This window comes from Prenolepis imparis, unplaced genomic scaffold (assembly GCF_030444845.1).
Source record: "Prenolepis imparis isolate NDT839.2.m4 unplaced genomic scaffold, iyPreImpa1.0 SCAF_4, whole genome shotgun sequence".
Lineage (NCBI taxonomy): Eukaryota > Metazoa > Arthropoda > Insecta > Hymenoptera > Formicidae > Prenolepis > Prenolepis imparis.
In genome coordinates this window covers 7276287-7292297 of record NW_028141162.1, presented here as the reverse complement: position 1 = coordinate 7292297, position 16011 = coordinate 7276287, and the positions used below count along the sequence as shown (strand labels likewise).

Here is a 16011-nt window from a genome sequence, read left to right as displayed (position 1 = left end):
CAATGTCGTCATTATCGTCAAAGTCAGAATAAAACAATCCTTCATTCATCTATCAAGCACTGCCGTACCTACGCCCATCAAGCGGTGCGATATTCGCATCAATTTGCGCGATACTAAAGCACTATTTATACTGCTTCATTTCCTGCATAATATTTTCTCAGGCTCGTATAATTATTTTAGAATGATACAGAATTTAAGTTTTGAATCGATTATGATGTGAGAATTATAACTTGAGAAGTTATTTCACATTAATCGATATTTATTTTAATATATACAATATATTTCGCGTGATATATAGAGCATATTTTGTGTGACTCATAAAAGTCACTATATGATCTAAATTTTTAGATTAACTCTTTATATTAAATTTTTATCTTTATTATCTTACAATGCAATCATAAAACTATCGTAAGGCTTGTATTTATTTTTTGAATGTAATCATACGATCTTCATAAATAAATCTCAGAATTGTGTGACGAGATGTAAATATAATATATTAATTATTACAAGATATAATTTAAAATTTATTTATATGATATAAAGAAGCCTTAATACTTGTATCATCGCATATAAATAGGCGATAATCACCAGACATATAGAACGAATCGATCCAACTCTGAAAAGCGAACCCGAATGAATTTATTATCGCGTCGCGTCCTCGCTTCATTTAATTACACCGCGATTGCCGATCGTGTCGTTTTGAGCGAGCGACGCTCGCGTAATTAGTGAAACACCGTCGTCGACTCTGGCGCTCTTTATTGACCCAGTGCCGCGAACTTCTCAACAAAGACGCACTTTGTCGACGTTCCTTGCCCTTCCATTAATTAAGTCATGCTGCGGCGGCGACGCAAGAAGCTCACGGTTTATTTTTTTTTGTTTTTTTTTGTTTTATTTGAGAGAGACTTGTGCGTGCATGCGTGCGTGCGCACGTGCTACGTATATATTCACGCATTTTAAGAGCGGTTGAGTCGCGCGACTGATGCAAAGAAGTAAGTGGTGACAGGAATGAGAGAAAAAGAGAGAAAATCTGTTTACTATTCTGGAATAGTATAGTCCCCTGTCAAGATAAACGCGCAAATAAAGAATATTGACAAATATATACATTATCTGGCTTCATATTCCTCTCTTATTGTTAGACCAAGATGAATGCCAAGGTTTAAAATAAAAAGACAAATTATGAAAATATAGCAAAAAAATCAAATTCCTAATGTCAATTACATATTTAAATTAAATCTTGAAATTGAGCTGTGATTCCTGATATTTCAAAGCTACTATCAGGAAATCAATAATTTAAGGAAAATGCAACATCTCATAAATTTTAAATAATATATATTTATTTATTTAATTTAAATATTGCGTATATAAGAATTGAAGAGAGAGGAAGAAAGATTTGCTGCAGTTTCCCACATCTTTTTTCAAGAACTGCTAGAGAGGAGGGGCAATTCTCGGTGATTCTTAAATGTATCATGACGAACGCGCCGCTTCTCTAACGAATTGTCTCTCGAGTTTGTCGTCGGTGCTGCGCAACTTGTTCATAACTACAAAGCCAGCCTGCGGCAAGTTCTCCCGCGCGATCTCTCCTCGCTGCTCCGCGATCTCTTCACTGCCCGACGCGCGTTTGCCTTTTTGCCCTCTCCTCGTCGAGATCACAGAAAAGCAATATAAAACGCGACCGCCCTGAGAGAGCGTTCCCGTTCCCCATCACTCCGACGGGGGAGCCGAGAATATTTTGCGATGCTAATCGCGAAGTGGACGCACCACTTTTCATGTACGAGCGCCCGCGAATGTGTTTATCCTTTGTTCGCTGCACGCTATTGACTTTGTATCAGTGTGATAATTTTAACCATAGCTTCGTGAGAAAGGACTACGAAAAAAATTTGTTTCGCGCAGGAAACGTAAGAAGATCGATATACATATAGCGTGAATTATATGATATAGTAGATTTGAATTTATTGGAAATTTTTTTCCTAGATTGATTATGTATCTCATGATTGAAATTCGATAAATTCTAGTCGATCATTTATTAATACGATTGTATTACAATGACGCACAGTGTTCGGGATAAACTGACATATTTTCATTGTTGAATTATAATATTTTATCCATTCTTTATTGAGGGGGGGGGGGGGAATCAAGTTCATATTTATTCGAGACTAGAGTACTTATTGTTACTGCTTTCAAAGCACTCTGTATAACTGCATTAAATGCAAGTGCTTGGGTAGTCTCTTTTTTTTAAAGCATCTGTCGTCAAGTGTTCTCGAAGAAGGACATTCGGCTACGTCAGCGCGTATCGTGCCTCTCTTCTTTGCCGGAGGAAACTATCGATTGATGCCCTAGCACCCCTCGCTCGTATACACCCTCGCAGCTTCCCTCTCACGCTCTTGTTCCCTCACCGTTCCTTTTCCATCTCTGTCTCTCTCTCTTCCTCCTCTTCATCGCTTTCTCTTTCTCTTCTGTTCTCTCTCTCTCTCTCTCTCTTTCTCTCAGCCTAGTTTTCCTCTATGCTTTGCCTCCGGCAGAAGGGTGCGTTCGTGCTAAATACTCACATATATGGCATCGAAAAGAGCTCTATAGAAATTCGTTTATCCGCGTTTTATATTTGACTTCGTCTATTCTTAAGATGTTTATGGAAACTTCATTAATATATTATGTTTGTACGCAAGCGTGTTCATTATCGTATTGCATTGTTCATTATAATGTACATAAATATACTGGTTTTTATCTTTTCTAAAACAATATAGTAATTACGATGAGCACATTAAGATTCATGAAATCGTTTTCTCATTATTTCTGAAATAATATTACACTTTATATCATAACACAAGCTTATGGAATTTAAATTTAAATTTTTTGTTTACAATATTCTTGTGAATAAAAGTTTTATAAGAGAGTATTTTATAAATATATTTACAATTATTTATTTAAATATTTGCAAAATTTTTCATATTTTTTATTCGTACTATTAACATACTAAAGCTGTTGCTCATCGATACTATAAATATCCTATCCAAATAAGCATATTATTTTTTTTCAAGTTGGACAAAAACAATGGCTAAAAACGATTACACACACATGTTATATATACATGTGTTTATATTTACACATATACAGTTTTTCTATATATAAACAGTACTAAAAGTTGACCCACGATATTCATTTCGATCGCGCAACTTCTTGATTAAGACCAACAAGAAATTATCATTATACGGTGTCCGACAGACGGTCTTTCCACCAATGATTATCCTCTTCCCTGTCTATATATATCTGTCCCTTCGTCGTTTCATTCGTAATGTTCAGAGACGGGGTACCGGCGATGTCCTTTTTGCAGACAATCTTCAGGGTTTAATTAAGGAACTTGGGAGAGCGGATGAACTCGATGAATGGGGCGGACGAAAAGCGAAAGGGCGACATGGGGAAGAAGTAGGGAGGAGAGGGTAGAAAAAGAGAGTCAAATGTTCTTCACTAACCAGGGTCGGGCACGCGAGTACTTCTTGGTCATTCCGATATAGTCCGTGTATGTGCATTTCGCGCGTGTATATGTACGGAAACGTGTACGCATGATGGTGCAGCGTATATAGCTTTAAGAATTGTGCGCCACCCTTGTTGTTGTTGGGGTGCGCGGAAAACAAACACCCGTCTCGACTCGATGATATCGAGAGAGAAAGAGAAATAGTGATATAAAGCGCTAATAAAGAAAAAAGATTGAGAGAGAGAGAGAGACTTAAAGCTTACAAATTGTATTGCCAAAAAAAAAAAAAAAAAAAAAAGAAAGGAAAAGAAATTAACAACAGAGGAAGAATTAATCGTTGATAACCGATCATTAAAAATGCACTCTATACGAGACAGTCGAAAACAAATCACACGCACACTTTTCTTGATGTTAGCGATGCTCGTTATTTTTATTCATGCCACGCGAGTTTTCTTTGAGTTGAGTGGTGCACCCGTTTTGCCAGACTTGTAATGTCGCTCTTGTATGATACAATTTTCTTTGATCTCCATTACAATAGCACAAGAGTTTCTTGAGAAGCTGAAGGGGAAAGCTTGAGCCTATACGTCGATCGTCGTGTGCCGTCTACGGAAAGTCAGCGATTTAAAGTGCGGGGTATCATTGAGGGGTTAATGACGACGTTAGTTAATGACGACGCGCTTTGATGTACCGCTCATGGTGGAAAAAAAATCTCCCGCTTACGTAATTGTTTTGTAAACTGAGCGCGATGCTTTGACGGCGACGTCACATGGGTGTGTGAGATTGAAATGTGTGTATACGCTCCCTTGACGAGGGAAAAGTCTTTGCATTCCCTCACAAACACGCGAGTTTGCGGTCGATAACGGATTCTAGTGATTTAGATCGTTTGGAACTAATACGAACGGTGATAGCAATCGGTGATTTAATTATAGATTGCGTTTTGAATTTAATTATCAATTAAATCGATCGCTCTGCATGATCACGTTTGATCAATTGCCTTGCATATGAAAGTGTTGTAGAATGTTTGAATATATTTTGTCATATGCGTATTACACAAATATAACATTTATTATATGTTAGTCTCAATAAAAAAGATTCATTTATAGTTCCTGATATTCAATGGTTTGCTTTCTGAACGACAGATTGAGGGTGCAACATATATACGTATATATATTTTTGCGCTTCACTCTTCATATCGAAGTTATAGAAGAGCTGTGCAAATATCGTACTCTCATGTGCTTGAGCTATGACATTTATTAGTCACCTAAGATCAATATTACTGTTGCTTATAACATTTCTCATTAAGACATATTTCGATGTAATGATAAAAATAATCGACTATATGTACTGTATGGAGATTATTAATTATTTATTTTCTCAAAGGATAATATGTATATGTCACGATATTATCAAATTAAAGTTTCAGTCATTGTACATTCTTCTTGTTAATATTCTTTAGTTCTCTAATATTTTTTTAACATGCATAATATTGGAGTTTAATTCTTACATATATTCGTAGAGTCATAAGAAAATAGTAAGAAATGGATGATTAAGTGGATTAATTAGGTATTGGCAATAATCTATTTTGTATGCAATATTAAAACACTGTCGGATGACTATGTTAATTCGGCGATGGCGTAATTATGGGACGTACAATTGTCTAAATTTTATTGCTGTGAAATGAGAATATTAACCGCAATTTTTTCATATAAATTGATCATTATTACTAATTATTTGGTTCGTATAATCAATGTTTTTTATTGTAAGCTTTGAAAAAATTGTTTTCGATTATGCGTTAAAATTTTTTCCGTTTTGACAGTTAATACTCTCTCATCCTTACGTTTCGTGAAAATAAAAAAAAAATAAAAAAAAAAGAATTCACTTTTATACAAACTTTATTCGGCCCTTTTTCTGGATATTCTCGAAATCCAGTCAATTCGAGCGCCTTTGAACGCGGATACTCAACGCTTCGAGGGCGGCTGAATAGCTGCCGACCCCGCTCTACCCTTCGTTCCTCCAATCAAATCCACTTGGAGAGAGATGGGATAACGAGAAATTCCTCTATGGGCAAAGCGTTGCAGGAATATCTGGATATCCGATTCAATAAAAGGAAGCAGGAAGGCGACGAGAGCGGGAGTCATAAGTCGCTGTGGAGGAGCGCGCTATATAACGCGTCTCTTCCGCTTTTCCCGAGGGAGCCGTCGTTTACACGGTGTTTGCGGGGGCGCGACATTTATCTCCGCGCGAGCGCAACAAAGGCGCGTAATGAGAACATGTGTTGGACGTAGGAAGCTTCATTAGCGTGCCTGTTCTCGGTGCACATTGCACCATCTAACCGTCTACGACTCGCCGATATCGAGATTTTTCGGTCCTATGAGCCTGTATACGATGTGCCGGAAATCACGCACTTCTTTCAACTCACGGATATTAAAAGCAAAATTAGGAATTACGACGATTAATACGACGATTAATTCGACGTTGAGGCGTCAAAATCTTTTAAGTTACAGACAAGATTAATTTTTAGTTTGCGAATTAAATTTCGCAAATCCTCGCATAGAAATATATTTTATAAATATTTTATTTTCGAATTTATCGTACGCATTTCTATAATTTAGATACATTGAAAAATTATTTAAGTTATTTATCACGATTTATCAATTAGGATAAAAGTTTTAATTGATCGTTTTTCTATTGTATGATTGAGCAATATCTCCATTTTCAGTTTACGTCGAGGACCAGGAGCTAATGTGCAAGATGCCAGTGGATACTCTGCTCTTCATCATGCAGCTTTGAATGGACACAGGTACAGTATCTTAAATATTTTTTACAAAAAAAAAAAAAAATACTGTAGTATTTAATATATATTATAATATAATATTATTAAAATCTTGATGCTCTCATTTGTCAAATTTTTAAACCGGTCTGTTATTTAATCTAATCTTTTTTAAAACTTTTATTTACAGAGACGTGGTCAGATTATTGCTCCAGTACGAGGCTTCCACCAATGTCATAGACGCTAAGGGTTCCTCGCCGCTTCATTTGGCAGCTTGGGCGGGTGACGCGGAAATTGTACGATTAATTCTCAGCCAGGGTCCGTCGGTACCGAAAGTGAATCTTGCGGTGAGTAACAAACTATCGATCTTACGAAAGTTTTGTGACATTATAAGCGCGTATATCGATCATGACAGGATGTATTTCAAGAGTTTCGATATATTTTTCATTAAACATCATGTGAGAAATTGTATGTTTTATGCACGTTATACATCTATTGTAATTTGAATACAATTTAATTTCAATGAGATATCTCATGAATCAATAGGTATTACTTCTTTAAAAAAAATTCTAAATATTTTGGTTACAGACAAAGGATAATGAAACCGCACTACATTGTGCCGCACAGTATGGGCACACGGAAGTGGTGGCACAGCTGTTGCAGTACGGATGCGACCCTAGTATCCGCAACAGCCGAGGAGAATCTGCGCTTGACCTGGCTGCACAATATGGCAGGTAAATTGCGCATATGACTATATCAGATATTGTTATATTTTACAGTATATTTGTAGGAGTATTTTCACGATCAATAAAGTATATTCTCTATAAAGGTTTAATAGGCATGTAATCGTAATATAATCGTGGCGTTTCTTACAGATTGGAAACTGTGGAGTTACTCGTGCGAACGCATCCCGAATTAATCGAATCACTTCGTAATTCTTCCTCATCTTTGATCTTCCCGCATACACCTTTGCATTTAGCTTCGCGCAATGGTCACAGGTAAGAGTTCATTTACTGACGTATGTAGAAGAGAATAATTTGTTATATAATCGTTAAAAAAAATTTCGTTAAGATTCACTTTTAATTGTTACATTTGAGGGGAGAGAGAGTGTAACTTCTATGAAATAATCTCACTTTGAAATCGTTCCATTATTTTCACTTTTTTTTTTGATAGTTTACTTGATGACCTTAGCAATGACAGCGCTATTATTCGTGTACTCATTTGTGTTTATCTAAGGACCGCGTATCACTTCTTCCCGCGAAATGGTCACACTAATTACTGGATAATGCGCAACGTGTATTGTGTTCAAGTACAACAATGGACTCGTTCGAGCTAACCATAACGATGTCGAGCCATTTGCAGCGCTAGCCATTAGAACCAATCAGAGAGCACCGCGTTGCGTAATCCCGTCGAATATATACGATATATGCGTCCTTCGACTGGCATGATCCGATCCAACCCTCTACTGGTTACACGTCCCATATTACTGTCCCGTCGATTGCCCTCTCGTCCCTCCTCGAGCCACGCGAATGCATCCGATCACATCACCCCGGCAGTCGCTCTGTCCATCCGTGCGGATTGTTGACCGCCTCCCGATTACGAGAATCGTATTAATCACTGCCGCCGAAACGTATCGACCTATATTAATCGCGACCGTAGCAACGAGTAATCGCGACTTTGATAAAATATCATTCCTTTGTGTCTCGAAAAAATATCAGTTTCTAATCGGTTTGTACAAAATATATGACAAATATAAAATACTATTACAAAGTAAAATAAGCCACATCAAGTATTGAACTGGAGTAGAAGAAGCTTCTATATGGATAAATAATGTCATAATCATAATCATATATCTTGTGCAATATTATTCAATTAATTGAACCGCGTAATAGGGTGACAAAGAAGCAAGTGGATAATCGATTACGTCGACCCGTGTGTGATCAGATGGTGAAGATTATATATAACCGCCGCTATATACATATATTCTTCGATGATTGTGAAAGATCATTAGTCCCTTAGGTTAGTAGTAAATTTTATTTCGGTATCACACAACCGTCGTATAACGTCTCCGTTACCTAGTCGTTTCGCATTTGATGCCATGCGATACGTTCTCGTTCAACAGGGCGATGCTAGTCTGTAATCCCGCTGAGCTTTTTATATAATCGACGCTATGGAGACGAAAGTGGCGGATAGCGAGGGGATGAACGGAGGTAACAGTCCGATTGGCGGTCGAATCGAATCGTGAATCGCCACGAAACGGCAGTCACATTGTAATCGGGTATAACGCCGGTTTTTCTATGCAGCCTCGCAGCCGGTAATCGCTTTAACCGGCGCTTGCCGCTTATAATGCGATCGTATCGCGATATACAGTCCGGTGGCTGCATTTTCAGTCGATGCCGGCGCGAGGATGCAACAGAATTGGTCGAGGGTGGCCGGTGTGGGGTAAACATGAGAGAGAGGGAGAGAGAGAGAGCGTGCAGAACGTGACATTTTATCGCTCGAATTTTGGTTAAATAACGGCGCGCGAGACGTTTGCGCCTATACGTGTGCGACGCGTACGCACGAACTGTTTGAACGTTGGGCTAGATCAGCGTTTCTCAAACTGCAACTACAGAAAACACCTGACAGATGACGAGGAATTTCGATACATTAATAAAATCTAAATGTGCTTCCGACCGTGGATTCTACGGATCACAGAGCAAGTTATGTACATCTATATTTGATAATGTCAGAGGAATATATTATTAAAAAAAGGTCATACTTTTGTATATCTCTTACATTTTTAGTGTATTTTATATATTTTTCTTATATCTTCCACATGTTAGATTATTTAAGGGCTAACTCTCTTCCACCCTGATTATTTATTATTTATATATTACAAGATCTTGGTGTCATAAAGTTTGAGAATCTCTGTGATGTGCGGCCACGTACGGGGAATGCGTACATTGCGATGGTCGAACTCACGCACGCGTTTCACGCGCGCATCACGATATTTAGTGGATCTACCAGCGTAGCTATATGGGGCTAGAATAGGAGGACGAGGGGAGGGAAGGGGGTTGCTGGCAGAGAGGGATCAGTTTTGGGGGAGAGAAGGGCGGACGCGGAGTAATGTCTATTATCGGATTCAATATCGATGCTCTCGGTAAGCCAGTATACAAATACCCCTATGCTACGGTAATAACAACATAGGTGCATACGAATCCGATCTTCAGCCGCCAATCCTATATGCGACGGACGGCTGCGGTCATCGTAGTCGGTGTATGGCGTGCATCTATGGAAGGAGAACGTGCCATGCAAAATCTGCATTTTAAGCTTTCGATTAAATGCTGATGGCAAATGCATTTTTGATAAAGTTTTGATAGCTCGCAGGATGGGTAGCTCAAGTCTCGAGATGTTTCGATCATTGGATGTCGCTTAAAACCTTTAAACTAATCCCTGTCCCATCCGAGAATTATCGTAAAGCTCAAGTATTGCACAGCGAGCAGATTATCACTTTATTTTTCAACATTCTTATATAAGGATTATTTCGATATTTTATTTTATATTTCATTTACAGATAATAGAACGAAGAGTCATTTACACATGTAGTTAGCAAAACTTAATCCCCCCTAGCTTATATAAATATAGTAATTCTGAATAATTTTGTGTATAAAAGTATTTGCAAATTTTACGAGCTCTGTCATATTTGTTATTCGAGACGTAAAGTAAAGTGCAATGAGATGTTCGTATAATGTTATTACAGAGCGGTTGTGGAGGTACTTCTTGCTGCCGGAGTTGACGTCAATACGAGAACGTCAGCGGGCACCGCGATGCACGAGGCCGCGCTCTGCGGCAAGATGGAAGTTGTACGGGCACTTTTAGATCGTGGGGTGGATTTGGGCATTAGGGATTCTCGACAGAACACGGTGCTTGATCTTCTGGGACAGTTTCCGCCGCACGTCACTCAAGATATCACGGCGGTGATAAAAAGTAAGATCGCGTTTGCATGCAATTTATTTTCGTAGCATCATGACCGATGTACAAGGAGTTATGTAATTAGCGGAGGGAACGTGTACATTTCTAGTTTACCGCGACGCATTTAATTAAATCGCTCTTGGCCAACGTATAAAGATTTGCGTGTATTTGCATAACGTTATGCTATGCGCAGCTGAAGATGCGATTAATCCCGAACTCTATTTCTGCGCGACACATAAAATGATGTATGTCTCGGCAATTTTTATTATTATATTTTACATTGTGCAATAATTATGCTCGCGTAGACTTTTATTTTCTGAAAATGTATTGAACAAAAGTGGTTTAATCTTTTATTTTATAGTTTTCTCTTCTTTTCACTCGTTGCATTGCAAGTCTATTTTGCATTTATATATTTGTATTTTTTCACGAATGAAAATTGTATACAATTTTGTCGACTTTAAACAGGACATCGATCTTCCTCCGGTATAGAAAGCGACGCCGACAGCGAGAACTTGCCGCCAATTCCAGTGCAGGGTGGCGATTCATTGGGCAGCCCCTACGAAAATGTTCGTCCGGGGGATGATCTTTCCCCTGCGGAAGGGACATCTCCTACTCAATGGCAATTCTATCATAAGCCTCGGGACGACAATCGTCGTGTTTCCGGTACTTCTTTGTAAGTATTTTCATTCATTTTGAGTGTATGTTGTGCATTGCAATATTTTTTTTTTATTTAGTACACAGTGTCGTTTTATATTTACACGTCGAACTTTATTTTCCCATTGTAATGCCATGACACTGTGATGGATAATGATACATGTTTGCACAGAATATGTAGTATATGTTCGTAACATTAGCAATATATTAATATTCGGTATTAATTAAACATTACACCAAGCGAAATATTGCGCGAGTATTATTACATATTATGGTAAGATGGCATATTTTCGTAATGCACCTTTTTACATATATTAAAAAATTAATTAATATCAACTCTAACAGCATTACGTGTGATAATATATATGTATATATATTTTTTTTTCTCACGTGTAATTACCCGAGCGTATTAAAAGTTTGCATGTAGAGTGCAGTGAGAAAGTATCATTTAGATCATCTTCTAGATAGAAATCTTTTCTTCGGGAATAAAAGCTCCGCGATGGTATTACATTGGGTAAGCACGGGGTTCGTAATATTTTGCAAAAAGACTCTACGCGCGCATAGCGGCCGCGGCTGTGCTTTAATATAGGAGATGTTGGATAAACAAAAGCGTAGAGACGCGGACGGAGCGCGGAGTGAATGAGTGAGTACCGGCCAAGCACCGGGATGATGACGGCTGGTGCTGGCGCTGTTGCTACCGTTGCCGCTCTTATCCGTAGAAAGTAGAGAAGGTTGGAGGTGGAGGTTCTCGGACCGAAAAGGGAACCAGGGTATGGGGTGGCGCCGGGGGTAAAGCGCGAAGGTGGAGGAAGAGATTGGAGGAGGTGGTACGGCCGCATGTAGCCCCAGCGCGTTAAGCACCGCTTGGCTTGGTTTAATTTTCCTGATGTAGGCAGGCGAGATGGTGGGTCCGACCGCCTCGTTCGCCCCTAGGTCACCCCCGTTGCATCACCCCATTGGTACTCTGTGCCAACGCTACCGTTCTAGCTGCTAAGCCCGACTGGTTGGTTCGGAAACAGCGAGTGAGAAAGAGAAAGACGAAGACGTGAAGTGATAGAGAGATATGGTCTTTAGAGAGAGAGCGCGAACGAGAAACGAAGGAGAAACAGAGATATGCGATATATATATATATATATATATATATATATATATATTATATATGTGATGAAGGGAGAGAAAGAGGGCGAGAGAACGTGGAAGCTGCCGTTGATGTTCCGCACTTCCACCATCAATGTTTGACGTTGGTAGCCCCAGTTTGGCCGCTTCGAAATGAATCCATCACGTTAAACAATGTAAATGTTAGCCCGTCTCAGCATAAAACTAATAACCATCGTTTTCTCCCATTCGTGCTGCGAACACGCGGTCTCCGAGGGCCACCAGCTCCTTTTTCCCTCGTATTGTTCGCGCCGCGTTCCATCTTCGTCGACGTGGCCTCATTAAAAATCAACACTTGCTCGTGAATGTCTTTAACTGAATCGTATTTTGGCAATGAAAGCAGTGAAAGCAATTTTTTAAATACAATTTACATTTATATATCTATATAATACGATCTAAGCTCTTTATTTTTGCGTTTAATTTAATTATTTGCAAATGGTATAATTTTTAATATTGAATAAATTAACAGTGCGAACGTTAATGCAGTATATAATACGGTTGTTTCTATAAACATTAATTAAATCTTATGTTAGTGATGTATAATTGAATACTACGGCTTGATCGATATACGAGATTATGTTGCTTGGCTTTGGATGTGCGATTGATTGTTGGTAATCGATGACGAGATACGCGTTTCAGTGAAGATGAGCAGAACGAGGAACTGATGAACGGAGTACAGAGGGTCCTCCAGCAGACAGAGGATTCCGACCTCAGTTCCGTCTTCGACAGCGTCTTTATGTCCTTATCCGACACTCTCAACTCTATAAATACTCTCGAAAGTTCCGACCAAACCCCTGAAGATATACCACAAAACACTACCAAACGAACAACATTATCACTCGACATTACACGGTAATGACATACAAACATTATGCACCGTAGCATTAGAAACAACATAACTTTTTAATATTGAATTAATGTTGAGTTTAGCGGTAGTTAACATGCATGTATCTGTATGTAGAATATTTGTTGAAAAGTATCCACGCATATTTAATGTTGTTCAAAAATTCTGCAAATACCCCATACTTTAAACAAACTGAATTTCGAGATATACCTACTGTTAGAGCGCATACAAAATAAAACAGCGAAAACGCGTGAGACCTTTCTATTTTTTACTGATTAATCGATTCCGACGATCTCGATTTGTTGAGTCGATTTATCATCGATCAATGATAGAGTTCGGTCCCACTGAGATCCCTACTTTTGGTTGCACAGGGGCTCCGATAACGGATTGTACCAAACTCCACCCGTGCCACGCGGCACAATGGAGGGTAGTTTCGTGTCGGAGGACCTGTCCTTGACATTGCCCACGGGATACGGGGGCAGAGAGTCTGACCAATTGAGCGTGTCGTCATCCTCGAGCGTCGGCGGACCGAGCCCACGGGATCGTCGTTGTTTGCCCAACGATTCCAGCGTTGCCGGGATTTACTTGCCAATGGCACCCCTGTCCAGTTCGCTACACAGTCCTGCTTCCAACAGTAAAGTCTCGGTAAGAATTTCTCGGTTAATTTATTAAACTAACATTCCCAGAAAGATTAATAACAGAACATATATACATAAACGCGTTCGATAAAAATCATAAAAAAAAAAAAAAAAAAAAAAAAAAAAAAAAAAAAAAAAAATGTTCTTGTGTGCTTTTTAATTTTTAGAACAAATAATTTTTTTTCCAATATTCGAGAACGTAAAGATAGTCCGTGAGACCGTGAAGAAATGTGTTCGTTTCTTTCTTTCACAGCCGACACCGCCCAAGAAACCACCCAGGCGAAATCTTTCGGTATCTCCGACGCATCTGCAGACACAAATGTCTTTATCCGCTGACAGTTCGGTGGGACCGAGTAATTACGAATACTTATTCCTAGCGCGCAGCGGTGCGCGTAGTCACATCGATCTCGAGCAGTTGCAAAAACGACGCGAGCAATTGCGACATGTCACTCGAAGCATGGACCAGTACGTAGAAATGAAATCACGGCTGGTCGGAAATGCCGATGAGAAACGTGATCCCAACGTGGAGCCGATAGCCATAACGTCTATCTACGAAAATCGACCGATCAAGATGTTGAATCCGCGAAGAAAATTACGCAGACACGCCTATGAGAGTTACGAACCGGAGAGCAGCCCCTGTACTGACAAATCACCCTGCAGTGACGGCGACGCGGCTATTCAGGAACAAACGTTCGTGTCGAATGCCTTTCTCACCCTGAAGTCTTCCCAGGAAAGTTTGCTCGACGAGAAGCGCGAGCTGACGGACGGACAATCCGTGCCGCAGAATCGCGAAGCCACCGACAAACGTCTCAAACGCGTGCAAATGATGCTACCGACCAGTCCTACGCATTACGTTCAACCACCAACTCCCGATCATCCGCCACCGTCCGCCATGCAAGCGGAAAAGTCTATCCACGAGCGCATTCGTCCACTCAGCCAGGTAAATACTAATTATCCTATTACTAATTATAATTATTATTCCACGCAAGGTCGACACGTTGGCGCACGTACGACGCAAGAAAGATAGGGGATAATTAATGACACGTTATTAGCAGCGCATAATCGCTGTTACATAATAATATCTTGTTACAATTTTCCGAAGTAACATATAATTTCCGAATTTCATCCGTGCTTGTCGCATTATCGAAAGAAAGACTTTTCTATTTTTCTAATATTTCTCTACAGGATTTTTCGAAAAAAGTTTAACTGCCTAATAAAGTTGCCTCAGGAAATCGTACGTCGACGAGTTACAAATCGACGATTTTTAAGCAACTAATATCGTTTCCGATCCCCGCATTAACTCGGGTGAACGTGTCTGAGCAAGATTCTCAATTTCCCGCGAGAATTCCGCAGTTCGTTTCAAACGACAGGCAAATGGAAGCGTTTCTGCGATTTGTCGCGCGGTACTCGGCGAAGCGTGCAACGGCGGCGTTCAATTTTGCATCCTCGGCTGCTCCTTGGAAGTACGGCAGACGTTTATATGTATATATCCATTTCATATGTCAGGAATACCGTGATATAGTCCCGCCGGTGTGCGTCAGATTGTAGGAGATTCCGAATTACACTTGATAGTTTATATCCACGAGAGAGAAACCGCGAATATATGTAATCTTTAAAATATTCGTCGAATAGCCGGAACAGCTGTCCTTTAAGTCGCTCGTGACACAAGTACTCGGCAATATGCGCCCTCGCTAAGGAACGTCATTAACGCTCTCACTTGACCCGGTGTCTTGGACAGTAGATAAGCAGTCAACATGGCGTCTTACCAGGTTACGTTTAATATACAAGCTGTGTTTGATCTGTGATGCGATTTACAAGGAGTCGATCTGCCTCGCTTCCACCGCCTTCGGCGCCTGTCTCGCTCGTTTGCTACCGTTTGCGCGTCGCTCTATGATCGTTCTGCTGTGAGACCGACTACGTTCAGTTCCCATCCAGAGCAAATGGATATCCATAGCACACCGCACAGCTTCCAACACACTCCTGCTTCTCTCTCTCTCTCTCTCCTCTCTCTCTCTCTCTCTCTCTCTCTCTTTCTCTCCTTTCCATGATATCTCTCCGCCATCCATCGCGGCTTCTCTCTGCCGTTCCCTATATGCATTCGCAATCCGTGTCTTTCAGTCGGCTATACACGCTTGACGAAATATCTCACAGTGAATATATCCGGAAAGGAGTCCGCGAAAGGAGCGAACGCGGCGAAGACGGTAAGCTCCTGTGCTACCGTATAACATTACTTGTTTGAGAAGTGATCGATCTCTTCATCATGCGGATCATTTATTTTGTAGACATGTATATATTTTTTTTACGGCACGCTTCATACATTTTTTCTAGTATTCGATGACTCGTAAATCCTTTGTATTTATGGAGAACGATTCTATACGCGCGCATTTTCTGTTTCTAATTTAAATTAATTAAAAAAAATATAAGCCACTTTAGCGGTGTTAAGTATGTAATATACTATATATGCAGAAAATCGAAAAAAAAAAATTTGGAAAACTCAAGTTAACTATTACATCGCTTGATTTAGGCA

The 16011-nt window shown here is 39.7% G+C and overlaps 1 protein-coding gene across 2 annotated transcripts in view; it reads left to right on the top strand.

Annotated features, from left to right (window-relative positions):
- The window catches only part of LOC145934977 (ankyrin repeat and SAM domain-containing protein 1A), a 46145-nt gene that overhangs the window by 1828 nt on the left and 28306 nt on the right, over positions 1-16011 (top strand). Inside the window, exons 2-10 of one of the 2 annotated variants that reach the window (XM_083035930.1) lie at positions 6189-6269; positions 6430-6586; positions 6828-6973; positions 7115-7237; positions 9982-10208; positions 10659-10866; positions 12642-12854; positions 13218-13491; positions 13738-14424. In XM_083035930.1, the coding sequence (XP_082892056.1) occupies positions 6189-6269; positions 6430-6586; positions 6828-6973; positions 7115-7237; positions 9982-10208; positions 10659-10866; positions 12642-12854; positions 13218-13491; positions 13738-14424 (2116 nt within the window). The remainder of the gene's footprint in view (positions 1-6188; positions 6270-6429; positions 6587-6827; positions 6974-7114; positions 7238-9981; positions 10209-10658; positions 10867-12641; positions 12855-13217; positions 13492-13737; positions 14425-16011) is intronic. The other variant, XM_083035932.1, reaches the window with a different exon arrangement.